The sequence below is a fragment of the Pantherophis guttatus genome, chromosome 1 (genome assembly GCF_059756535.1).
Source record: "Pantherophis guttatus breed Tessera chromosome 1, ASM5975653v1, whole genome shotgun sequence".
In the NCBI taxonomy this organism is placed as follows: domain Eukaryota; kingdom Metazoa; phylum Chordata; class Lepidosauria; order Squamata; family Colubridae; genus Pantherophis; species Pantherophis guttatus.
Window position 1 is genome coordinate 7,591,856 of NC_142063.1, and position 27,418 is coordinate 7,619,273.

The 27,418-nt window shown below is 40.0% G+C and overlaps 2 protein-coding genes across 2 annotated transcripts; both read left to right on the top strand.

Annotated features, from left to right (window-relative positions):
• The first annotated feature begins 729 nt into the window (after window positions 1-729).
• LOC148116313 (vomeronasal type-2 receptor 26-like) lies at window positions 730-1,828 on the top strand. Its single transcript, XM_087872483.1, has one exon. The coding sequence runs from the start codon at window positions 887-889 to the stop codon at window positions 1,826-1,828; it is 942 nt and encodes a 313-aa protein (XP_087728609.1). The 5' UTR covers window positions 730-886.
• A 5,348-nt stretch (window positions 1,829-7,176) lies between these two features.
• LOC148116314 (vomeronasal type-2 receptor 26-like) lies at window positions 7,177-20,338 on the top strand. Its single transcript, XM_087872934.1, has 4 exons — window positions 7,177-7,295; window positions 9,357-9,411; window positions 9,478-9,648; window positions 19,312-20,338. Exons 1-4 carry the CDS (start codon window positions 7,177-7,179, stop codon window positions 20,239-20,241), a joined length of 1,275 nt encoding a protein of 424 aa, XP_087729060.1. The 3' UTR covers window positions 20,242-20,338.
• Window positions 20,339-27,418: the final 7,080 nt, after the last annotated feature.

The window sequence follows — 27,418 nt, forward strand, 5'->3', positions numbered from 1 at the left end:
ATTGCAGTGGTCACAGAAGCCACCTTTCCCAATCCTCAGCAGTTCCATGCAGGATATCTTTAGGGCTGAATTTATGAATCCCAACTCAGATTTCCATTGCTACTTTAACATCCAATTGCAAAAACTGCCTTCCAAACTTACCTGAGGAAATGGGGTGTGAAGTCCAAGCTTTAATTTTTATTATTCAGAATAAGCTCCTTCTGTCAGCACTATCAACCTCTGAGGAAATAGACCTGCCAGGGAAAGAGGACATTCATTTATTTATGTCTCTTTGATAGAGCAGGAGGGAGCAAAAAACTTCTAAATGGACAGATTTGAGATACGAAGTAGAGAGGTTAAGGCAGGGCAGGGGTGAAATCCAGCAGGTTCTGGAGAACCAGTAGCGGAAATTTTGATTAGTTCAGAGAACTGGCAAACACCAGCTCTAGCTGGTCCCAGAGTGGGGTGGGAATGGGGATTTTGCAGTATCCTTCCCCTGGTACACCCACCAAGCAACACCACACCTACCAAGCAACACCCAAAGAACCAGTAGTAAAAAATTTTGAATTTCACCACTGAAACAGGGATAATATACACACAAACAAAACAGCAGCATTTCTGGATAACAAATCTGTCTTTCTTCTATGGGTTCCATTATAAAATGGGAGAAAAAAAAGGCAGCAACCTTAAACTGAAAGCCACGTTACTCATGGAACTGCAGAGTGAATGGATAACTGGAACTGGATAAATCCTCATCTCTGGCTAATCTATCCCCAGGATCATCGTAAATGAAGAATGATTTGCTCTTTTTGATGTCCCATAAATTACACATGGGTTCTCACAACACGCCAACAGCAGAAAGGCAACACTCATATGTTCTTTAAAATAGGGATAATGGGCATGGTAGATGCCCCGGAAATTCTTAAATAGACTCTTGATTTCAGATGCTGCTCACTGTCAACCCTGCCCAGAAGACCAATATCCCAACAAGGACAAGGACCAATGCATTGCCAAGAAGATCCACTTCCTTGCCTATCAGGACACCCTGGGATACACTTTAGTTTTTCTCGCTCTTTTCCTCTCTGTGATCACTTCTGCTGTCCTGGTAATTTTTTATAAACACCATGACACACCAATAGTCAAGGCCAACAACCGAGACCTCACCTACCTCCTCTTGACCTCCCTCCTGCTCTGCTTCCTCTGCTCCTTCCTCTTCATTGGTCAACCAGGGAAGCTCACCTGTCTCTTCCAACAATCTGCCTTTGCCATTCTCTTTTCCCTGGCAGTTTCCTCTGTTTTGGCAAAAACTGTCATGGTGGTTTTGGCCTTCATGGCCACCAAGCCAGGGAACAAGACAAGGAAACTCTTAAGAAAACAACTGATCAACTCCATTGTCATAGCCGGTCCCCTGATCCAAGCAGTCCTTTGTGCCACCTGGCTGGGAACCTCTCCCCCATTTCTTAACTTGGACTTCCACTCCTTGTTTGGAGAGATCATCTTGGAATGTAAGCAAGGCTCAGCTGTAATGTTTTACATTGTCCTCTCTTACCTAGGACTTTTGGCCGTCATCAGTTTCACAGTGGCCTTTCTGGCTAGGAAATTGCCTGATAGTTTTAATGAAGCCAAGTTCATTACTTTTAGCATGCTGGTCTTTTGCAGTGTTTGGATCTCCTTCCTCCCCACCTACCTGAGCACCAAAGGGAAGTCCATGGTGGCTGTGGAGATCTTCTCCATTTTGGCCTCTGGAGCTGCTCTCTTGGCTTGTATCTTTTTCCCCAAATGCTACATTATTCTGCAGAGGCCGGATCTCAATTGTAGAGAAAATATAGTAAGGAACAAGAATTTCTAACCAATGCAAGGAGTTGCCATTTATAATTGTCTTTGTGGTATGTTTAGAATGTGATAAGATTTCTAATAAATGATGATGTGAAGGAGGAATTTGTCCATAAAGAATTCCTTATCAAGTTCTGCAAGTGCTTACAATATTCCTCTGGTCAGTCTTTTGTTTCTCATGTTTTCAAAGTGTCCTTAGTGAAGTCCAGTGCCCTGTATGGAAGGAAAACTTGTTGTTAAAGATGTGTTTATTATTTTGGATATTTTGTACGTTTATATGGCAAAGGAAAAAACCAAGAATTTGATACAAACTACTGCAAGATGCTAAGGAAAAAGGGGGTTTGGGTTTACCAGACCTGAAATTGTATTCTGAGGCATGTTGTCTGGCCTGGTTAAAAGAGTGGGTGAACCTCCAGAATAAGAGGCTACTTGAATTAGAGGGCCACGAATTAAGGTTTGGATGGCACGGTTATTTATGGTATGATAAAGTTCAAGTTCATGTTGATTTTAATAATTACTTTGCTAGACATGCTATTCTAAGAGTTTGGAATAAATATAAAACAAGGTTCTATACGAAATTGCCTCTTTGGTTGTCCCCACAAGAAGCTTTTTAAAGAAAAGAAATGGTGGCGAAGGCAGCCTGCTAGACGTATGGTAAAATATTATCTTTTTTTTTTTTGAATTTTTTTTTAAACAAAACATAAAATATAAATCCATCTTCCATTATAATTTCAAACAGTGTGTCGGTCGGTTACAAATCTTTTGTGCTTCATCTCCATATTCAAAATTTACTAGTTATTTAGTTTCTCATATTTTCAAACAAATAAACATCCTCATTTGTCATTTATTTAACAATGGCTTTACCGCTTCATAAAAATTATTTTCAAGTATTATATTTATAACATTCATTTCATGTTTCATATTTCATTCCCATGCTTTCTTATCTAGCCATTGGTAAAATAAATCCTGTATCTTATAATATTTTTTATCTTCTTGTTCTCTAATTTCAAATGTCAATTTACTCATTTCAGCACATTCCATAATTTTCTTAATAACTTCATCTTGCGTTGGTATTTTTTCATTTTTCCAGTTTTTCGCAAACACAATTCTAGCCGCTGTTAAAACATTCACAATCAAATATCTCAATTCTCTACTGTATATTTCTGGCACAATTCCTAATAAAAAAAATCTCTGGCTTAAAGTCTATGTGTTTTTTTTAATCACTTTTTCCAACCATGTATGGATTACAGTCCAGTATCTTTTAACTTCTACACATGTCCATCACATATAGTAATATGAGCCCGGAGTCTGATGACATTTCCAGCACTTTTCCGATTTGTTCTTGAACATTCTGGCTATTCTTGCTTGGGGTAGATGCCACCTGTAAAACATCTTATACAAATTTTCCTTATATGCTGTTGACATTGTCATTTTATAATTTTGCAGCCACAGTTTTTGCCATTTCTCTAAGTCAATTCCATAACCAAAAATTTCCCCCCATGCAATCATTGTGGTAAAATATTATCTTTCAACTCTGGTGAACCTACATTAAAATTGAGGGAAGAACTTGAATTAGATGGTTATGTTTGCCATTGGTTTACATATCAAGAACTGAAAGAATGGCTTAAATCAAATAAAAAGAGTTGTGGGTTTGATTTTGCTAAGAATAAATTGGAAATCTTACTATGTGGTAGTGATGAGCATATTATTGCTAAGATTTAGAAAATGTTATTGAAATTAAATTTGGAAAGTGAACATGTAAAACATTGTATGATTCAATGGGCAAGGAATTTTGGATACAATGTGATGCCTGAACAATGGGAAAATATATGGATGAAAGGTTTAAAATGAACTATAATTCAAAAGAATTTTTTATAAGATGATGTATTGCTGGCATTTAACACTGGATAAATTATCCAGAATGTATAAGGGTATTTCAAATGAATGTTGGAAGTGGAAAAGCAAATAAGGAACTTTTTACCATTTATGGTGGACATGTGATAAAGTGAAGAAATTTGGGAGTAACATTTGTAATATAATACAGAATATTCTTAAAATGAAAATAAAAATGAAACCAGAAACTTTTCTTTTGGGTTTATGGAAGAGGATTTGGAGAAAAAACTTGGAACTTGGATCTTATATATGTTGACAGCACCAAGATTATTATACACACAAAAATGGAAGGACTCTTAGATTCCAACTATGGATGAATGGCTACAGGAAGTCATTTTTTCTCCTTTTCTTTTTCCCAATTTCTCCTCACTTTTCTCTCCTTGTTTTCCCCTCACACACACTGTGTCTTCCTATTTACTTTTGTATTTTACCTTATAACTTAATAAAAAATGTTAAACTGGAAAAAATTGTGTTTATTATTTCAAGGAGGAAATTTTCTTATTTTGTTCCTTACTTTATGTAGTGTATTTTTAAGGTAGTGTTTTGATCCCATCCTCTCAGTTTTTTAATCGAATTCAGCTTTAATTGGGTTGTTTTAAATTCGGGCCAAAATTATTTAATTGTTTTTTAAAATGTTTTTAAATTATATACGCTATGTTTTATCCTGGTTGTACACCGCCCTGAGTCCTGCAGGAGAAGGGCAGTATAGAAATATAATAAATAAATAAAATAAATAAATAAAGGTTTGGGTTCAATATCAGTGTTTCTAAACATATATGGCTGTTTCCTCAGATGTTTGAGGTAGGTAGACTTCCCTACCACTACTCAATTGTTTTTGAAATAGCAGAGTTTAAATCTTCCTCACATCCAGATCTGCAGTACTGCCTCATCAATGTTGGGCAGAATTTCCCTGAAAGGAATGAGCAAAGAATGTCATAATTGTATGGAGTATGTTGATCATCTCTTGTGACATTTCATCTCATGGACTTCCGTGGTAAACTACGCTTTTCTATGAGATCTGTGTGCACAGAAGGTCTCCACAGGAATCATTCTATCCATGCCCAACATCACAATCAAATTTCTTTAATGAGGACAAGTTCCCAGTAACGTCATTCAAGGTGTGCCAAGGTATGACAGTCATCAAAGTCAGGAGGCACCTAGAAATCACAGAGTCCTGTGATATGTAGTCATTTAATCCTGGGTAGTGCACCGCCCTGAGTCCTTCGGGAGAAGGGCGGTATAGAAATAAAATTATTATCATTATTATTATTATTAATTGGTATGTTGAGGATAACATCTCCATTTCCATCAGAAGGCCTCTCATGTGGGAAATGGAAACAATGGAGGAATGTGTGCAGATTGGCCCATAAAATAGCAAACTCAAATTCTCTGGTTTTCAATAAGCTTTATCAAAATTTCTATGGCAACGTAACTGACATACTTTTTTATTAAGACAACATTTCTCTGTTGAAGATAGTAACACTAGGCGAGTGGCACCATAATTGATAGTTTGTTAATTATGAATAGGTAGGCTTACATCATCTATTTCTTATGCATATATCATTTTCTCCTTCTTTCTCAAATGTATGAATATGAGTGAATCCTTTGGTCTTCAAGAGTTCCTCCCACTATTCTCTGGAGAAAATTTATCCTTGGCACACTCTTAACAAGGAATTCTGCTGTGAGACTTATTGGTTTTTGGTGCTGCATTTGAATCCACTGTGGTTTTGGGACAATTAAGGATTAGGCATTAGTAATAGCCATATAAACATGACAGATAGTCCTTGTTTAGCAACAAGGATGAAATTGTAACTTTGCAATACATCACATTCATGGGAATGGGACAATTGGCCTCAGTCATCACACCCAGTCATCCCACTTCGCCCCACCCCCATCCCAACCAACCCACTACAACCACCCTTCTCTGGCAGCCCTTCCCCATCAGCCCTTCCCCTATTGCCTTGCCCCAGGCATTTTGTCACAGTACAATTTGACCTGGCAGATTTGCCACATGGAACAATTAGCTGCATGTGTCTCAACTGTTCCCAGAACAAAACTGGTCCCAGAAGGTCCTTCCCACCACATTGACCTCCTCCTCCTCTTCCACCGCTTCCTGGAATTGGGGGGCCCTCCCCATATTTTAATCTCCTCCCACGTGACAGTCGCTCTTGGCAAAGAAGAATTGGGGCCAGGCGGACTGCAGCCAGGAAGAGGCTCTGTCCACCAGCAAGGCCAGCAAAGGCAGGAGATGACTGGTGGTCTCAGATGGAGACTCATATAGAGTGCTTCCTAGATCAGAGGCTCCTTCCAAAGAAGGGCCCTCTTGAATGCCCTGTGATTTGCCCCACTTCCCTCTCAGCTCCTTCTGTCCAAGGGTGATCAAGAATAAACTCCCACCAGGTAGTTGTAAGGAGAATGCAGTCCTGCCCTGGACCCATCGTGGATGACAGCTCATGTGCCCCTTTTTGCAAACTGGGCAGTCTGGGCTTTGTCATTCATTAGCAAAGTGAAGCTCCAGGTTGACTGCTGCAAGGTGGGAACAGAACCTCCCCTGCCCTCGTGCCCATCCCATTCACTTCAACCAAAGGGGGGGAAACTCATGGGGAATTTAGGGGCAACCACAATCAGTCCTGCTGTATCCCAGAGTGGCCAGTTTGCAAAGAGGGGGTTCATAAACTGTAGCCCTCTGTCCTGCTTCCACCAGAGATCATACAAAAGGGTGACTAATGGTGTTGCCTGAAATCTGACCAGATGAAGTCTAGATAATCCACTTAATCCAGGATCCTCTCAAGGTGCATCCCTACCACTTTCTCAATCACCTTCTCTTAAAAGAGGAGGTGGGAGACTGGATGAAATAATCAGCATGGTGGTGTGTCCAGGAAAGGTTTCTTGAAGAGAGGCCATAACAGCAGTTCTTTAAAGGATGCTGGGAAGACCCTCTTCCTCAAGGATGAATTAACCATCATTAGGATCCACCCACATGTGACCTTCCAGGTGGCCTTGACCAGCCAAGAGGGGCATGGATCTAGTTCACAGGTGGTCACATCTACATCCCTAGGATGACTTCCTTGGGTTCAACTGGATCAAACTGTTCCTAGATAACTGGGTAAGTTCTTTCCCCAGACATCTCCATAGGATCTATACCATGCTTGGCCTCCAACAGGGAATAGATCCATGTAATTTTATCAACCAGATGCACAGAGAATTCCTCGGGGAGGTCAGAAGGTAAACCTTCATGTGACCCTTACCCAGAAGGTTCTGGATAATCTTTTAAAGGGCCATGGGTGGCACTCAGTGCAATAAAGAGTGCAACAAGAATGGAGAAATATAGACATTTTGCAGCTTCTACTGCCATGAGGTAGGCCTTAATAGAAGCTCTAGCTCATGTTGAGTCAGATTCATCCCTCATTCCTTCAGCAGAGCTCTAGATGCCTCTTGATCCTTTTTGATCCATCTATTGAATCATGGGACATGTTAGAAGCAATGGATCAGGAGAGGTTGCATGCAAGTGATCCTATCCAAGGCCACAATATCTTTCCTATTTCAGGCAGTAACCAAGGCCTCAGCAGAACCATGCATCAGAGCCTCAGGTATAATCCTCAGTTCCTCGGATCTTGTCTCCCTGCAGAGAAGGGCAGCATAAAAGAATCTCACAGTCATCAGGCCATGATCTGGCCAGGACAAAGAGGACAAGGATAGCTCCTCCTCAGATCACGTTCTAGTAGTCTGTCAAGAAAACTATGTTGGGTGTGTCATCATTGTTTTGACTTGAGCCAGGAATGATGGTGGCCATGGTGAGATGCCTGTAAGGCCAGCCCCAGGGATAGCAAATTGACATCTCTCAAGACCATCAGTCTGGGGAACCCCACAGTCAACTGTGAAATGTTCTCCAGAGGCTCAGACACGGAGGTTGCTGTGCAGCAGGAAGATTGGTACAGTGGCAACGATCCCAACTGGTCCTGTGAATGAATCTTCAAGAAAAGAATTTCAGACATGGCAACTTGCAGAGCAGCACCCCAAAAGACCAAAAGAGACACCTGGATGACAATTGCTACAGCAACAGAAATTTGCAAATCTTGCCATAAAATTGGCAAAAAGTTAATATCCTGAGATTCTTCCTCAAATTACATTACTGCCTTGTGCCACTATTCCCAAGTAGCCTTCATATTATCTGACCCAACTAGAGCATAAGCCAAAATCCATCTTGTGTGCAGGGGTCACTTTCACATAGGTCAACTAGACAGCTTCCCAATGACTCCATCTGCTCTGTGAATTACAAGAAGAGACACAAACATGTTTTCCATTCTGCTGCATGAAGAGAAGCTGTTGCTAAGGGGATACGACAATGGCTCTTCCCTGCAATTATCAGAAGAACAGATACATTCTTCATGTATCCCCTGTGGATTTCTAGGCACAAAGGATAAAACCTGCTTTAAAAAATATCTCTGAATTCACCAGCTGGGGGGCAGAACGTGTCACGTTAGCCTGCCTTGCAAAGAGCTCACTCCTGGGTTGGAAGAGACTCACATGCCTTTGTTTCCTCTTTGGTCACAGCCCAAACACAGATAAGAGGAAGCATGGTTGATATAAATTTGTCCTGGGGACATCCAGGAGGCACAGGTGGTGTCTGATCTGCTAAAGCTCCAGTGAGATTTCAGGAGCAACCTTTAAATCAGTTTCTGCATAAACCTTGATTTCTGTTCGAGGAGGGAAGGAGACGAGACTGACAGTCATGCTACTGCTGTTGCTGATGCTTTTCTGGCTCCTGGCTCCAACTACAGAAAAGAGTCTGAAAACCATCTGTGTGTTCAGGGGTTATATCGACTTAAAGGAAAGTTACTATAGACGTGGTGATCTCATTATTGGTGGGAATTTGCCCTTGGAAACCATTGTAATGTCTATTGTCCCAGCCTTTGATACAATGAATTTTCCTATTAAAAGTGGGTAAGTTTCAACTGAAGGGGAAATATGCAGATAATTGTTTTCTTTGCTTTAAATTCAGGGAGTTTTTTCAGAAATACTTCTAGAGTCTGTCCTGTCCTGGTGCAGTGCACATTTTATGCTTTTCTCAATAAAATAGCAAGCTGTTGAAATATAAAGAACAAAAATGAAGAGGGAAGCTGTGCTGGCCTAGTGAAGAAGTTGAATTATAATATTAATCTGACCAGTAACTTCTGGTAGAAAATTCAAATAAAAGCTCAGCACTCTTCATGTGTCCAGGATACAAAAGTCCCTCTCAGTGTTGGAGTCAGCATTACTCATGAATAATGGCCTTCAGTAAACCTATGAGGTGACCCACACTGTACTCCTGTGCTCAGCAATCTTTACCCTACCTGAAGAAGCTGCTCCAAGAGAGACCTGAAAGAATTACATTGAAATGGGAGCAGTTGTAAAGGACTTCAGCTACTGAAGCAAAGTGAACATGCAAGGGATGATAGAGAGTATAAAATAGTCCATGATATTGATGGAAAGGCTTGTCTCATTTCTCCCAAAGTCATCCAAGTTTAGCCAAGGGAAAACCTTTGAAAAAAACCCAAACCCAGTAAAATTTGGGAGTTTCTGCTCCCAAATTTTCCCCCAAACAGTGAAGCAAATTCTACAGCCATGCACAAGCTTTCCTGTAACGTTCTCCAATGTTTTTCTCACTACAGACTCATCCTCGGTAACTACCAGCAGTTCCTTGCATTGATGTTTGCTGTCTCCCAGGTAAATAAGGATTTTCTTCTGCTCCCCAACATCACCCTTGGCTTCCACATCTATGGCGATTTCCAGAGGGAGAGATCTATTTCCTTAAACAGCCTCTCCATGCTCTCCTCACGAGGCCAAGTGGTTCCAGGGTACAAATGTGACCTGCAGGACACTCTGTTCTCCGTCATTGGTGGTCTCAGTGCCAAATCCTCAAGGCAGATGGCCTCCATCTTCAGCATCTTTAAGGTTCCACAGGTAAGCGAGCTCTCTTGGATAGAGTATGGAGTAGACAAACTCTCAACTTTCCAATCCACATCTATGTGAACACCGAAACAATCAAAGCAGGTTCATGAGTATGCTCCATACAATGTCGGCACTGAGAGCAATCACCTCAGCACAATTTAAACAAGCTGCACCGCCCACACCCCACCCTTGTAATGCGTCTCAGCTGTTTGGCAGCCACTTCCTTCTCACTCTAACCAGGATATGGGATCATGACACTCCCAAAGCTACAATGATGTTGATTCGTCGGCCACATATCCCCTCCTCTCGCACCTGTTCAACCATCACCAGTAGTCCATTAGTGCCTCCACCACAACCGAAACCTAGCCACCCGGTGCACATCCCCTCCTGGAATCATTGCAGGAGCATTGTGTGTGTGAACGTTCTTGTGGCAAGCCATGGCTGGGCTCGACACAAACACCAGAAGCATACTCAGAAGCAACAGAGGGAGATTTTTCTGGGAGGGGGCATATAACGAACACGTGACATCAAAAAGTGTTGCTGGGAGATCTTCCTAAAAAGGGGAGGAGATTAATCTTGCCACTCAAAATGAGTCAACCTGACTGCTGGGGCCACAAACCACACAATGATGACCCCTAAAGTCAAATATCTAACTTTGTTTTTGAAAAAATAATCTTTTTCTCCAGCTCGGTGTTGGCTTTGAGTTTTCTCAGGGGGAGAGAAGACTGTATCCTTCCTTCATCCGGATTAATCCCAAGGAATCTCCTCAGTATGTGGGTTTAGTGCAGCTGTTCCTGTATTTCCAGTGGAACTGGGTTGGTCTTATGGCCCCTGAAGATGACAGAGGAGAACGTTTCATCTCAACTCTGACGCCAATGCTCCAGGAGAAGGAGATCTGCCTGGCCTTCACTGAAAGGTTGAAATTAGATAGTATTCGGATTATAATGAAAAAATTACTTCTCAATTTACAGACTTGGTCAAAAACTGAAGTGATTATTCTGTTTGGAGACTTTGATTGCAGTACCGGTGTACAGGCACTTTTGTCTGTCCAGGAAAAATTGAGCAAGACAACATTTCAAAATGTTTGGATCTTAACCTCCCATTGGAAACTGAGTGTGGAGGAATCTGAAGAGACCTTGCTGTTTCTAAAGTCTTTCCATGGAGTCTTGCATTTCAGGGACCACACTGGGGATGTCTCAGAATTCAATCATTTCCTCCTGTCTTTAGACCCCTTGAGCCCACAAGGGGATGTATTTCTCCCTCCATGGTGGGAAATAGTCTTTGGCTGCAAGATTCACCAACCAGGCAAGATCCTTCCAAAGGGGAAAAAACAATGTACAGGAAAGGAGAATCTGCAGAATCTGCCAAATTACACTTTTGAAACCAGCATGACAGGTGAAAGTTACAATATCTACAATGCCATTTTTGCTGTGGCACATGCTTTACATGCAATGTTTGCATCCAGAGCCCAACTGACCATGATGAAGCTTGGAAAGAGGATCTCAATTGTCCAATCATGGCAGGTAATTTCTGTGGCTTCCTTAGAAAGGAAAACATATTAAAAGCAATTATTAGAAAGAGATGAAATAAGAATAATGTTTTGTTGGAAGAGTTTGGGGGTGGGGGGAGAAGAAATATAAACCAAATAAGCTGTCCATAAGTTCCATAGAAGAAAGACCTTCATAAAGTCCTGAAAGGCTTCAATGTTTGCCAGAGTTTCAGGAGGTAACCATGACAGGGAGTAGATGTCAGCTGAGAGCAAAAGAACAATCTGGCTGTGTTTGAGAAAGAAGCTTCCAGAAGTCAGTAGAAATCTTACTTGAGACAGTTGCATAACAAACTCCGTTTCCCTCAGCATGGAACCCAAATCCAACTTGTAAAAAGACATTCAATTCCTTTTAACCTTGGTTTATGTTTCTATCAGTTAACATCCTGTTTGACCCCACCCAATTTGTCCAGTTTTACATTTATCGTACTGCTCAGGTTGTAGTGTGAATGCAGCAAATCTTGGTTCACCTGAGCACATAAAGCAGGACTCAAAATAGTCTTAATGAGCTGTTTGTCTCAAACACATCAGACTTTTCTGCATTAATGGATAGACATTGAACTTCTCTGGACAGCGAAGAGAAAAAACAGGGCAAGCCCTTCCTTTTCCTTGATGTCCATTTCATCAGACATTGTTCTTGCTCTGTTCAATTCTCAGACAGAGAAAATCAGAGGAATTGTACTCTGTTCTCATACAAATTATTTCATTGTTGCTAAAGTGAATTTATTGGTTACAAGACCCCAGGACAAAGTACATATTTAAAACTACATGTAATCAAGTATTACAGGAGGAAAACCATATACGACCTCGTAGACAACCCTCACTCTGTCAAGGACCTTGGAGTACTCATCTCAAATGATCTAAGCACCAGAGCTCACTGTAACAACATTGCCAAAAAGGCATTAAGAGTTGTTAATCTAATCTTGCAAAGCTTCATTTCTGGTAATGTTATACTGCAATCTAGGGTATACAAAACCTTTGCTAGACCAATTCTTTAATACAGCTCATCTGCCTGGACTCCGCACTTTATTTCAGACATTAATACAATTGAGCGAGTGCAGAGATATTTCCTGAGAAGAGTACTCCACTCCTCTGCTCACAACAGAATACCTTATGCTACCAGGCTCGAAATCTTGGGATTAGACAATTTAGAACTACGCCGCCTTCAGTCTGACCTAAGTGTAGTATACAAAATTATCTGCTACAATGTCCTACCTGTCAATGACTACTTCAGCTTCAACCACAATAATACACGAGCACACAATAGATACAAACTCAAGGTAAACCACTCCAAACTCAATTGCAGAAAATACGACTTCAGCAACAGAGTGCTCAATGCCTGGAATGCCTGGTGGTTCTGAAAGAGCTTCCTCCTAAAATGTTAAGAGACAGAAAGCAGTTTGGTTTTTTGGTGAATGAACTAAGAAACCAGCAGCTCCAGTATAGATGGGATGTCCCATTTGGGATAATAGTGACATACGCTGGGCAAAGACATCGCTTAAACACAGTTGGAAAGGCAAAAGATTTTTATGTCAATGTTTTAAAGGCTGGAAGGCCACCCTCACCAGGGGGTGCTAGAAAGCAATTGGAAATGACACAACAAGAGAAAGATGGAGGGCAACCACAAACTTACGCTCAAGCACTAGCTGGAGGAGCCAATTTGGAAGAAGATTTACTGTTGAGTGGGGGTCCACCACCAACCCTTGAGTCATTAACGATGATACAGCTGCCAAAAGATCAACGATTGACAAGAGCTACTTACAAACAACATCTGGCACAACAGCCTCAAGATTCAACCCAACAAGTCCAAAAAACACAAGCAGTGGGAGGAGCTAGGCCAAAGTCTAAAATGGCGGAGGAGGTTCTCCTGATGCTCTCAAAGCTTGGAGCGCCCAGAGATGGCAAATAAATTTTTATCTTGGAATGTCAACGGTTTAAATTCTCCACAAAAAAGAAAGAAAATATTTCACTATTTGAAGCAATTTCAGAACGATGTCATTTGTTTGCAAGAAACGCATATTAAATCCTCAGATCAAAAGTATTTGATAAATTCGAAATTAGGTACACATTTTGTGGCATCAGCACCAGAAAAGAAAAATGGCCTAGTTATATACGTTAAAAGAGGCTTAGTGGCCAATTTAATTGAGGCTGACACTCAAGGTAGATATATTGCAATCGAATTAACAACACAGAATGGGAAGCTGCTTGTAATTGGAGTATACGCACCTAATCAACAACAAGATAAATTTTATAAACTTTTACATACTAAAATATTACAATGGGATTATAGATCTTTACTTCTAATGGGTGATTGGAATGGGGTAATAAATACTCAGAAAGATTAAAAAAAGTCTTTCCAAGATATCCATGCGTGCTAAGTTGCCTAAATCTTTTTTTGATATTTTGGAGGATATGGAGCTCAGAGACATTTGGAGAGAGAGTGATTTTACTTTTTTTTCAGATAGGCATCAATCTTTTTCTAGGATTGATTTTATATTAACTACAAATGATCTTTTTTCTAGGGTGAAGAATACGAAGATATGTCTAAGAACTTTAACTGATCACAGCCCGGTTTGGGTGGAACTAGAGCAGGAAAGAGGGGAAAGGAGGTCTTGGAGGTTAAATGAGAATTTATTTAGATATGAAGATAACTTGTGTGAGCTTAAAAAAACAAATGAAAGAATTTTTTGTTAACAATATGAATAAAGGAACCTCGATGGAGATGGTATGGGATGCAAGTAAGGCATATATGAGAGGAACATTAATTTTCTTGAATAATAAATATAGACTAAAACAACAAAACAGACGGAAAGAGATAGAGGAGGAAATTAAAAAGAAAGAACAATTGCTTATAATTAACCCGGGAGATAAAAAGGCAAAAGATATGATTAATATTTTAAGAGAGCAATTTAATATGTTAATGGCTGCGCAAGTAGCAACCAGCATACAATATGCCAGACATAATACATTTTGTAATGCTAATAAACCTGGGAGATGGTTGGCTTACACGATGAGGAAAAAACAAAAATCACATGTTATAGACAAGATAGAATTTAGAGGTAAAGAGATTTATCAACAGAATTTAATAAAAAAGGCTTTTTTGGAGTTCTATACAAAGTTATATGCTAAAGATGTAATTCAAGATGTTGATATTGATAGATATTTAAAGATGGAGATTCCTGAATTAACGCTGGAACAGAGAGAGAGATTGAATCAGCCAATAACTTCCGAGGAAATTGTTGGGGCAATTAAACAATTAAAAATAGGTAAGGCTCCAGGAACAGATGGACTAACAGCTGTCTATTATAAACATTTACAATCTGAAATGTTAGAACCACTCAAAATTTTATTTAATAAAATACAAGTAGGAGGAGGAGTACCACCTTCTTGGAAAACAGCCTTTGTCTCACTAATTCCAAAGGAGGACCAAAATTCCATTAAACCTGAGAATTTCAGGCCAATTTCACTTCTGAATACTGATTATAAGATTTTTGCTAAAATATTAGCTAATAGATTAATGCCAGTTATGCAACAAATAATTCACAATGATCAATCAGGGTTTATAAAAGGGAGACAAATGAGATATAATGTTAGACAAATTGTAAATTTACTGGAATATTTGGAAAAAAATAATCAAGTCCCTGCAGCGTTTATATTTTTGGATGCAGAGAAGGCATTTGATCGTTTGAACTGGCAGTTTTTGTTTAAAATAATAGAGAAAATGCACTTTGGGGAATATTTCACACAATCAATTAGAGCGATATATCAGCAGCAAACAGCACAAATTATAGTTAATGGAGGTTTAACAGAGGCTTTTAAAATTGAGAAAGGAACAAGGCAGGGGTGTCCTCTGTCCCCACTACTATTTATTTTGACTTTGGAGGTACTATTGAATAAGATACGTGATTCAGAAAAATTGAAGGGTATTGTAATTAGACAACAAGATTATAGATTAAGAGCATTTGCAGATGACTTGGTTATTACCTTATCCCAACCTATAGAGTCGGCTCCATATATATTGGATATAATTGATCAATACGGGGAAGTATCAGGATTTAAAGTTAACTCACATAAGACAAAGATGATAGTTAAAAATATGACTATACTTGAAAGAGATAAACTAGCAAGATTAACAGATTTTGAAATAGTTAAAAAGGTTAAATATCTAGGGGTATACATAGCAGCTTCAAATACAAAATTATACAAAAACAATTATGAGGTTCTTTGGCAGAAGGTACAGAAGGATATGGAAAATTGGAAAAAATTACAGTTGTCTTTATTGGGAAGAATTGCAGCAATTAAAATGAATGTCTTACCTAGATTTTTATTTTTGTTCCAAATGATACCTGTGCTTAAGAAAGATGAAAATCTAAGAGAATGGCAGAAAGGTGTTAATACTTTTACTTGGGCTGGGAAAAAACCCAGAATAAAAATGAAAATTATACAAGATACACGTGAAAGAGGGGGTCTCAAAATGCCTAATTTAAGATTATATTATGAAGCAGCGGTTTTATCACAAATTAGTGATTGGTTTAATTTAACTGAGGGGAGAATTTTGAATTTAGAAGGTTATGATTTGTTATATGGATGGCATGCTTATTTGTTATATGACAAAAAAGTGGATAACGTATTTAAGGCTCATATATTAAGAAATGCTTTGTTGAGGGTTTGGAAAAAATATCAATATAAGTTAAATTATAAGATACCTGTATGGGCAAATCCTAGATATGCAATAGAAAATATAAGTATAGAACAAAAACAGGAGGTGATTACCTATAAAGAGCTTCTTATTATGGAAAGGGGGGTAATGTATTTGAAATCTTTAGATATACTGAGAGAAGAAGGTATAATTTATACATGGTTTCAGTACGGTCAACTTCAAGCTAGATGGAAGGAAGATCAAAAAACTGGCTTTGTGCAAAATGAGGAGAATTTGGTAAAACAAATTAGAGATCAAAAACAAATGCATATTAAAAGGTTGTATAATGTTCTATTGGAAATAGATTCTGAGACGGAATTGGTTAAAGACTGTATGATTAAATGGGCACAAAATTTTCAAGAGCCAGTAATGATGGAGACTTGGGAAAAGATTTGGATTAGAAATGTGAAATTTACACAAGCACAAAATTTAAGAGAAAATTTTTATAAAATGTTTTATAGATGGCACTTAGATCCTAAAAAATTATCATGTATGTATTCTAATGTGCAAGCTAAATGTTGGAGATGTGACTGTGATGATGCAACTTATTATCATATATGGTGGACTTGTAGAAAAATCAAAGCATTTTGGATAAAGATTTGGTGGGTGACGCAGAATATTCTTAAAAAGAGACTGAAATTTACTCCACAGTTGTTCTTACTGGGTATAACTATGGACTGTACAGTTGCAGAGACTAAATTGATTTTGAACTTGATAACAGCAGCAAGATTGTTGGTAGCACAACACTGGAAGAAGGACTTTTTGCCTACTATTGATGATTGGATATTGAAAGTAACTAATTTAGCTGAAATGGCTAAAATTTCAGCATATCTGAAGGATCACACACAAGAAAGGTATATACAGGACTGGAGAAGATGGATTGATTATATACAAAATAAGTATCAGACCAAAAAATATCAAATAGCTTATGAATGATCTCTTTTATTTGTATAAGCGCTATATAAGTGATATTAGAAGTATTATGTTTAAGAAATAGGATTTTATATATGGGGGGTTAAGAATTTTTTTTTTAGGGGGTGTTAGTTTAATGATTGGTTATGCAATTCAGTTTATTGTTAAAGGTCAATAGAAATACCTTGTGTTCTGCTCTGGGAAGTCGGGGAGGGGAAGGGGGGGTTGGGAGGGGGGTTGTGGGGAAATTGTGTTTGTTTTAAAACTTTTTCAATAAAAAAAAAATAGATACAAACTCAAGGTAAACCGCTCCAAACTCGATTGCAGAAAATACGACTTCACCAACAGAGTGCTCAATGCCTGGAATGCAATACCTGACTCTGTGGTTACTTCCCCAAAATCCCAAAACTTTAACCTTAGATTTTCTACTGTTGACCTCACCTCATTCCCAAGACGTCTGTAAGTGGCATGCATAAGCATACCAACAAGCCTAATGTCCCTGTCCTAATATTCCTTTTTATTTAATCTTTTCATGTATCCAAATTAGGTTTATACTTTTACCTGTTATCTTATATATGATTGACAAATAAATAAATTTAATTAATTAATTAATTAATTAATTTTAAAAATATGATTAATTTTGAAATGTGGCACTAAAATCTTTCACTGTACTTATTCTGATAAAGCTTGATTTGAAGAAACCATGATACAAAGGACCAAAGGAAAACCATTTGTAGTTTCAGAGTTAAATATTTGGTGTTACTGCAGATTCCTCAGTTCTCCACCATGGGAACTCCTCTAGCTTTTCAGACATGAACTCATCTTCTCAAGATGGTCACCATGTTCTGATAGAAGCCATAACCATAGCTCTAGCCCAAATACTCCTATTTCTGAAGGTCTCCTTTCTTTCAGATTCTTCCCTATTTGAGGAATGTGCAGTTCAACAACAGTGCTGGAGATGAAGTCTCCTTCTCAGAAGATGGACTGGGATCTGCTCGTTATGATCTTCTCAACTGGGTTTTCCTCCCCAATCAATCTTTTCTCCCCAAGAAGGTTGGGCAAGTAAATCCTGAGGCTCTCCCAGGACAAGATTTCACCATTAAATCTGATGGAATCGTCTGGGCCACAAAGGTGAGCTAAAAGGAAATGTTGTAAATTCAAGGAAAGATTCATTCTCTTCTTGAGATGTACAACATCTTTCTAACTGGAAAAATAATCAATTGAGTCAGAAATCTTGGCAGTCATTTGGTGTAAAATCAGCTTTGCATGTAACACGTTTGATGCCTGATTTGTGTCATTCCACAAAGGGTTAGCCTTGGGAACAATGTCTGCTTGAAATGCAGGATGCAATTACAGCAAGTAACAGTGATTTCCATGGACCATTGATGCTCAGTGTATCCTCGTGGTTCTTTTTTTAAGAAATGCTGTAGTTCAGTCACAAGCCTTCCTCTACAGGCTGAGATCCGAGTTCCAATCTCCAACATCTGATGGTAGGTTGGGAGTGCCAATGGTCTGAATCCCCCAGCAGCTGTTCCTGGTTTTTGATAGATGGTGGCAATCTATTTCTTAAGAAGAGAATCTGAAAATAGAAGTAGGAATAAAAAAGGGAAATAGGAATGAGGGAAAGAATGAATGCAGCAAGTTCATTGCTTAAGTAATTTCAAATATTTCTCTTTCAGACCATCCCCTTTGCCAGATGTGGCACAAAGAGGTGCCATGCAGGAGAGAGGAGAAGAGTTCCAGAGGGCAAGCCAGTTTGCTGTTACCAGTGTGACCCTTGTCCAGAAGGGATATTTTCAAATCAGACAGGTAGAGCAGACTTCAAAAATAGATCTTCCAGGATCAAAGAAGACATTCATTAAATCTATTTTCTTTATTGTGATCATTTTTGATTTGATTGAGTTCTGTTTTCAGCAGAACTTTTCAGTTGATGGATCTAAATTGCCCTGGCCACAGAAGTCACCTTTCCTAATCCTCAGCAGTTCCATGCAGGATAGTTTTAGGGCAGAATTTATGAATCTCCAACTTGCATTTCAACTCCTCCTGTAATATCTGATTGTGAAACCCAAATTCTAATCTTTTCCTGAGGAAGTGGGGTTTTCAGTCCAAGCTTTAATTCTTATTACTTAGTGCATGCTTCATCGATCAATACTATCAACCTCCGAGGAAATAGACCTGCCAGAGGAAGAGGAGATTCATCCATCTGTGCCTCTTTGATAGAGTAGGAGTGATCAAATAAGTCTGAATGAACAGATTTGAAGCACAAAGCAGAGAGGTTAAGGCAGGGATCATGTACAGATAAACAAATAGCAACATTCCTGGATAACAGGTCTATCGATCTTCTTTGGGTTCCATTATAAAGTAAGGGAGAAAAAAGGCAGCAATCTCAAACTGAAAGCCACATTACTCGTGGAATTAAATAGTGAATGGATAGCTGGAACTGAACTAATCCTCGTCACTGGCTAATCTATCCTAGAATCATTATAAGTGCAGCATGATTTCCTTGAATGAATGAATTCTTAAACAAAGATTCTTGATTTCAGATGCAGCTCAATGTGACCCCTGCCCAGAAGACCAATATCCCAACAAGGACAAGGACCAATGCATTGCCAAGAAGATCCACTTCCTTGCCTATCAAGACACCCTGGGATACACTTTAGTTTCTCTCACTCTTTTTCTCTCTGTGACCACATCTGCAGTCCTGGTGATTTTCTATAAACATCATGACACACCGATTGTTAAGGCCAACAACAGAGAACTCACCTACATCCTCCTGGTCTCCCTCCTGCTCTGCTTTCTCTGCTCCTTCCTCTTCATTGGTCAACCAGGGAAGGTCACCTGTCTAATACGACAATCTGCCTTTGCCATTCTCTTTTCCCTGGCAGTTTCCTCTGTGTTGGCAAAAACTGTCATGGTGGTTCTGGCCTTCATGGCCAACAAGCCAGGGAACAGGTCAAGGAAACTCTTAGGAAAACCACTGACTAACTCTATTGTCTTAGCTTGTCCCCTGGTCCAAGCAGTACTTTGTGCCACCTGGCTTGGAACCTCTCCTCCATTTCTCAACTTGGACTTCCACTCCTTGTTTGGAGAGACCATCTTGGAATGTAAGGAAGGTTCAGCTTTAATGTTTTACATGGTCCTCATCTATCTAGCTTTTTTGGCCCTTGTCAGTTTCACAGTAGCATTTCTAGCTAGGAAATTGCCTGATAGTTTTAATGAAGCCAAGTTCATTACTTTTAGCATGCTGGTCTTTTGCAGTGTTTGGATCTCCTTCCTCCCTACCTACCTGAGCACCAAAGGGAAGTCCATGGTGGCTGTGGAGATCTTCTCCATTTTGGCCTCTGGAGCTGCTCTCTTGGCTTGTATCTTTTTCCCCAAATGCTACATTATTCTGCTGAGGGCCGATTTGAATTGTAGAGAAAATATAGTAAGAAACAAAAATTTCTAACTAATGCCGGGATCTGCCTCATTTATATTTCTCTTAGTGGCGTGTTTAGAATATGCTGTCATCAAAGAGTAATTTCTCCATTAAAAAATTCCTTATCAAATGCCGCAACTGGTTAGAATTTACCTGTGGTCAACAGCAATCACCTAGCCTTTTGTTTATCATGCCTTCAAAATATCCTCGTGTTATCCAGTGCCTGATGTTGATGCAAACCTAGTTATTAAAGATGTATTCATTATTTCAAGGAGGACATTTTCTCATTCCATTCTTTTTAATTTAATTATGTTTTAAAATAGTCTTTTAAAGAGTTGGTATCAGTGTTTTTAGGCCTATATGGTTGTTTCCTTAGACGTCTGAGGCTTTATAAAGTTCTCTACCAGTATTCAGTTATTTTTAATAACATCTCCCTTTCTATAAAATGGTCTCTCGTGTGGGAAATTGAAAGAGTGGAGGAATGTGTGCAAATTGTCCCATAAAATAGCAAACTCAAATTCTCTGATTTTCAATAAGCTTTATCAAAATTTCTATGGCAACCTAACTGACATACTTTTTTTATTAAGACAATATTTCTCTGTTGAAGATAATAACAATATAAGAGTGGCAACATAATTGATAGTTTGTTAATTATGAATAGGTATGCTTACATCATCTATTCCTTATGCATAAATCATTTTCTCCTTCTTTCTCAAATGTATAATATGAGTGCAATATTTGGTCTTCAAGGGTTCCTCCCACTATTCTCTGGAGAAAATGTATCCTGGGCACACTCTTAACAAGCAATTCTGCTCTGAGACTTGATTATTGGTTTTTGGTCCTGCATTTGAAGCCTGAAGGCTTAAGCAGTTGTAATAGCTGCATAAACATGACAGATTGTGCTTGTTTAGCAACAATGATGAAATAGTAACTTTGCAACCCAACACACTGATGGAAATGGGACAATTGGCTGAAGTCACCTTGCCCCGGCCACCTCACCCAGCCTCCCCATTTCAGCTAACCAACCATGGCCACCCCTCCCCATCAGTCTCTCCCTGGTAGCCTTCCCCATCAGCCACCCCCCCCCCGGCTGATTCTCTCTAGCCACCCCTCCCCAGCCTCCCTCCCCCACTGCCTCACCCTGGGTGATACATTGTAGTACAAATTGCCCTGGCAGATTTGCAACATCGGACAATTAGCCCTGTGTGTCTCAACTGTTCCCAGAATAAAACCATTCTCAGAAGGTCCTTCCCACTGCACCAACCTCCTCTTCCTCTATTGACTCCTGGAATTGGGGCCCATTCCCCATTTTTTTCATTGCCCCCCACATGAGAATCACTCTCAGCAAAGAGGGATCGGGGCCATGTGGGTTGCAGACAGTAACAGGCTCTAGGTCAGATCTGCCATCAAGGCTGAGAGGAGGGAGATAGGGAAGGGGGGAATGACAGGAAACAGAGGAGGCAACCAGAGACAATGACTGAACGATCCAAGGACAGAGGCATGGGAACAGAATGCAAAGAGCCACCAAACAGGCCTCAAACTTTAGAAACCAAGAAGACTAATTTTAACCTCATTGGAAACTAACAAGATGATATATGAGGGAGGGCCTGGGAGAAGGGAAAATCACATGATTTATACAGAAATCTTCAGATCTGGCTTTGCTTACGCAGTAACCACTTGACTTTTAGTAAAAGTATACCCAACTCTACAGAGAGAGTCAAGGATTTTTCTTTCCTAAATGTCTAAGCTGGGACAGGCCTGACATTCTGTCCACCAGCAAGGCCAGCAAAGGCATTATGCAACCGGTGGTCCCAACTGGAGAGCCATAGATGATGCTTCCTAAATTAGAGGCTCTGTCACTCCAGGAGAGATTGAATTATTTTTTCTCCCAGATAGTTGTACGGAGAGCACAGTCCTGCCCTGCATTGACAGCAGGCTACATCTTGTGGGCCCCTCTTTGCAAACTGCACACCTCAGGCCATGGAATTGATCAGAAAACTGAAACTCTGGATTGGCTGCTGCATGGTGGGAACAGAAGCTGTCTGGCCCATGTGCTCACCCTTTGCATTGAACCAAAGTGGGGCAGCTCAAAGGGAGTCAAAAGGCAACCATGATCACTCCTGCCACAGCCTGGGGTATCCAGTTTGCAAAGAAGGGAGCGTGAAACATAGCAGCTAGGGAGGGGTGAATGCCATGGGTCAGCTGGGGTGAGGGGGCTGGGATGAAGTGGATGTAGGCAATTGTCCCAGACTACACATTGACAATGTTCACTGGTGTATAAAGCATAAACAAATGATGTTCTTCATAAGTGTTGGGACAGAGATAGGTAAAATGAGGATCCAGTTTTTGGGGGCAATAAGCTGACTTTGTATAAAATAGAACACGCTTGGGGGGCCCCAAAAAGACCTACTAAGCAGGTATATACAAAAGTATGAAGGCTATTGCTTAAAGCATTGTAAGCCACCCTGAGCCTCCAGAGAAGACTGTGGTTATTACCTACAAAGCCCTTCATATTTGTCGGACCCCCTGCAGCCAGCGACAATTCCCAATCGCCCAGTGCGTTCCCACAGACAGGGCCTCCTCAGGGTGCCGTCGGCCAGACAGTGTCGGCTGGCGACCCCCAGGGGGAGAGCTTTCTCTGTGGGCGCACACACCCTCTGGAACCAACTTCCTTTGGAGCTCCGGATGGCCCCTGACCTTCGCTCGTTCCGCCGCGATTTGAAGACCTGGTTGTTCCACAGCCTGGACTGATGTGGAGGTTTTTTAATGAATTTTAAATGGTTTTAAATTGGAATTTTAATTTTATATTGTCTTTTAATGAGGAACTGTGCATCTTTACGTTGTGAGCCGCCCTGAGTCCTTGGAAATAGGGTGGCATATAAATTGCATTATAACTAACTAACTAACTAACTAACCAACTAACTAAATAAATAAATAAATAAATAACTATCAAACTAATAAATAAATAAATAAATAATGTGATTGATCCCATCCAAGACCTCAGTAGCTTTCCTATTCCAGGCAGTGGCCAAGGCCTCAGGAGGATCACGCAGCAGAGCTTGGGGTATAATCCTCAATTCTCTTTGGAACCCCATCAGACACAAAGAGTGGACTGGTCAAAGAGATCCAGCCTCCCTGCAGAGAGGGGCAGCAGAAAAGAATCTCAAAGTCATCAGGCCATGATCTGGCCAGGACAAAGGGGACCAGGATAGCTCCTCCTCAGATCACATTGGAAGTGGTCTGTTTTGAATTGAGCCAGGAATGATGGTGGCCATGGTGAGATGCCTCTAAGGATTGCTCTAGAGATGGCAAATTGACATATCTCAAGACCTTAAGTCTTGAGGATCCAGTTTGTGGGGGCAATAAGATGACTTTGTATAAATATACAAAAGTATGAAGGCTATTGCTTAATGCATTCTAAGCCACCCTGAGTCTCCGGAGAAGGGTGGTATATAAATCAAATAAAAAAAAAAAGTCTAGGGAACCCCACAGTCAACCATGAAATGCCCTCCAGAGGCTCAGACATAGAAGTTGCTGTGCAGCAAGAAGGCTGGTACAGTACTATTGATTCCAACTGCACCTGTGAATGAAACTTCTAGAAAAGAATTTCAGACCTAGTAATTTGGGGAGCAGCACCCCAAAAGACCAAAAGAGACAACCGGATGACAATTCCTACCCTTAGGCTACAGCAACAGAAATTTTCAAATCTTGCCAAAAAGTTGCAGTTAATATCCTGAGATTCTTCCTCAAATTCCATTTATGCCTTGTGCCACTATTCTCAAGTAGCCCTCCTATTATCTTCTCTGCAGGGGTCACTTTCATGTAGGTCAACAACACAACTTCTCCATGACTCCATCTGCTCTGTGAATTACAAGAGACACAAAGATGTTTTCCATTCTGCTGCATGAAGAGAAGCTGTTGCTAAGGGGAAAGGACAATGGCTTTCCCTGCAATTATCAGAAAAAACAGTCATTCTTCATGTATCCCCTGTGGATTTCTACACACAAAGATCTTCCAGGATAAAATCTGCTTTAAAAAATATCTCTGAGTTCACCAGATGTGGGGAAGAACATATCACCTTAACCTGCCATGCAAAGAACTCATTCCTGGGATTGAAGAGACTCGCATGTCTTTATTTCTTCTATGGTCAAAGCCCAAACACAGGTAAGAAAAAACATTGTTGCTATAAAGTGGTCCTGGGGCCATCCAGGTGGCACAGGTGGTGTCTGATCAGCTAAACTTCCAGTGAGATTTCAGGACCAACCTTCAGATCAGTTTCTGCATGAACCTCAATTTCTGTTCTAGGAGGGAAAGTGAGAAGAATGACCAGGCAGGAGTCATTGCTGATGCTTCTGCTGCTCTTCTGGCTCCTGGCTCCAACTACAGCAAAGAGGCTGCAAACCATTTGTGTGCTCAGGGATTATATCCAGTTAGAGGAAAGCTTCTATAGGCCTGGTGATCTCATTATTGGTGGGAATTTGCCCATGGGAGACATTTTCGAGTCTGTTGTCCAAGACTTTAATAAAGTGAATCATCATTTCCATATTGGGTAAGTTTCAGCTGGAGGGAAACATGCAGATAATTTTTCTCTTTGCTTTAAATTCAGAGACTTTTTTCCAAAAATACTTCTACTATGTGTACTGTCCTGGTGTAGTTCACATTTTATTCTTTTCTCCATAAAGTAACAAGCTCTTCAAAGAGGCTGGAATTCTCAATCTCTTCATCAGGAAGATGATAAACAACAAAAATGAAGAGGGAAGCTGTGCTGGCCTAGTAAAGAAGTTGAATTATAATATTATTCTGGTAGAAAGTTCAAATAAAAGCTCAGCACTCTTCAAGGGTTCAGGAGTTACAAAAATCGCTCTCAGTGTTGGAATCAGCATTGCTGATGAATAGTGGCCTTCAGTAAATCTTGGAGGTGACCCTCACTGTTTTTCTGTGCTCAGCAATCTTTACCACACCTGAAGAAGCTGCTCCAAGAGAGACTTTAAATAATTACATTGAAAGTGAAGCAGTTGGAAAGGATTGCAGCCACCGCAGCAAAGTGAATATGGAAGGGACAATAAAGAGTATAAAACAGTCCAGGATATCTATGGAAAGACTTGTCTCCTTTCTCACAAAGTCATCCAAGTTTAGCCAAGGAAAATCCTCTGAAAAAAACCCAAACCCAATGAAATTTGGGAATTTCTGCCCTCAAAAGTCCCTCCAAACAGTGAAGCAAATTCTACAGCCATGCACAAGCTTTCCTGTAATGTTTGCCAATGTTTTACTCACTACAGATTCATCATCAGTTACTACCAGCAGTTCCTTGCATTGATGTTTGCTGTCTCCGAGGTCAATAAGGATTTTCTTCTGCTCCCCAACATCTCCCTTGGCTTCCACATCTATGCACATTTCCAGACTGAGATATTTATTTCTTTAAACAGCCTCTCCATGCTCTCCTCACGAGGCCAAATGGTTCCAGGGTACAAATGTGACCTGCAGGACACTCTGCTGTCTGTCATTGGTGATCTCAACTCCAAACTCTCACGGCTGATGGCCTCCATCTTCAGCATCTTCAAGGTCCCACAGGTAAGAGAGCTCCCATGGATACAATGTGGATTAGACAAAGATAAAAACACACACATAAGCCAAGAGGAAATTAAAAGTAGTTTTGGGGAGGCACATCATGAGCCTGTGACTCTTCATTTATTCTTTATTAAAGAGTATCCATCATTTTAGTGACATTTATTTCCTGCATCAGGTTGTTGGTTTCTTCTCTTGTCTTCTGACATATCACAATCAGTCAAGATGTGTAAGTGGTGGCCCTCCCTAAGAAGGGAAGGAGATGAAGCTTGCCAGGTTGACTGGTGAAGCAAAATCCACACAATGGTGACTCCTAAAGTTGTCCTAAGACTTTACTTTGTCTTTGATAGTTGAATCTCATTGTTTTTCAGCTCGGTGTTGGCTTTGAGTTCTCTCAGGGAGAGAGAGGAGTTTATCCTTCCTTCTTCCGGATTAATGCCAAGGAATCTCCTCAGTATGTGGGTTTAGTCCAGCTGCTCCTGTATTTCCAGTGGAACTGGGTTGGGCTTCTGGCCCCTGAAGATGACAGAGGAGAAGATTTCATCTCAACTCTGAAACCAATGCTCCAGGAGAAGGAGATCTGCCTGGCCTTCACTGAAAGATTGAAATTAGATGATCTTCAGATTGGAATAGAAAAAATGCTTCTCAAGTTACAGACTTGGTCAAAAAGTGAAGTGATTATTGTGTTTGGAGACTATGGTTGTAGTTACACTGTACAGTCACATTTATATTCACATGAAAAAATGAACAACACAACATTGCAGAATGTTTGGATCTTAACCTCCCATTGGAAACTTGGTCTGGAGGAATTTGAAGACACATTGCTATTTCTAAAGCCTTTCCATGGAGTCCTGCATTTTAGGGACCACATCGGGGAGGTCTCCGAATTCAGCCATTTCCTCCTGTCTGTAGACCCCTTGAACCCACAAGAAGCCATCTTTCTCCCAGGATTGTGGGAACATGTCTTTGATTGCACGCTCCACAAACCAGGCAAGATCCCTCCAATGGGGACAAAACAATGTACAGGAAAGGAGAATCTGCAGAAACTGCCAAATTACATTTTTGAAACAAGCATGACAGCTGAAAGTTACAAGATCTACAATGCCATTTATGCTGTGGCACAAGCTTTACATGCAATGTTTGGATCCAGAGGTCAACCGAACATGATGAGGCTTGGAAAGAGGATCTCAAATATCCAGTCATGGCAGGTAATTTCTTTGGCTTCCTTAGAGAGGAAGCTTCCCATATGCATTCCTTCAATTACTGATTACATATCTGCATGTTATTATATCAATGCATATTAAAAACAATTATTAGAAAAATGTGAATTAAGAATAATGTTTTGTTGGAAATGTTTGAGGGGGGGAAGAGATGCAAGCAAAGCAGCTATCCATAAGACCCATTGTTGTTGTTATTTTAAAATAATTTTTATTAAACAATTTTGTCTTTAAAAACAACCTAAAAAACAACCACAAATACATAAAAACAAAACTAAACACAGCAAACAATATATGCCATCTAAGGTCATTTTATAGCTTCCTGTATGGACATAAGTATTTTGCTTTTGTGGTTCTCTATTCTATCGTATCTATTTACTTCTCGATAGTAGTATAATAACTTTACATCAATGTATAAACCAAAG

Excerpts from the sequence above, each read along its gene's own strand:
- LOC148116313 (XM_087872483.1), top strand. The coding sequence starts at position 887 with ATGCCCCGGAAATTCTTAAATAGACTCTTGATTTCAGATGCTGCTCAC.
- LOC148116314 (XM_087872934.1), top strand. The coding sequence starts at position 7,177 with ATGTTAGAAGCAATGGATCAGGAGAGGTTGCATGCAAGTGATCCTATC. Across the intron at positions 9,412-9,477 it reads TGATGTTTGCTGTCTCCCAG|AGGGAGAGATCTATTTCCTT; the intron begins GTAAATAAGGAT and ends GGCGATTTCCAG. Across the intron at positions 9,649-19,311 it reads GCATCTTTAAGGTTCCACAG|CTTAAACAAAGATTCTTGAT; the intron begins GTAAGCGAGCTC and ends AATGAATGAATT.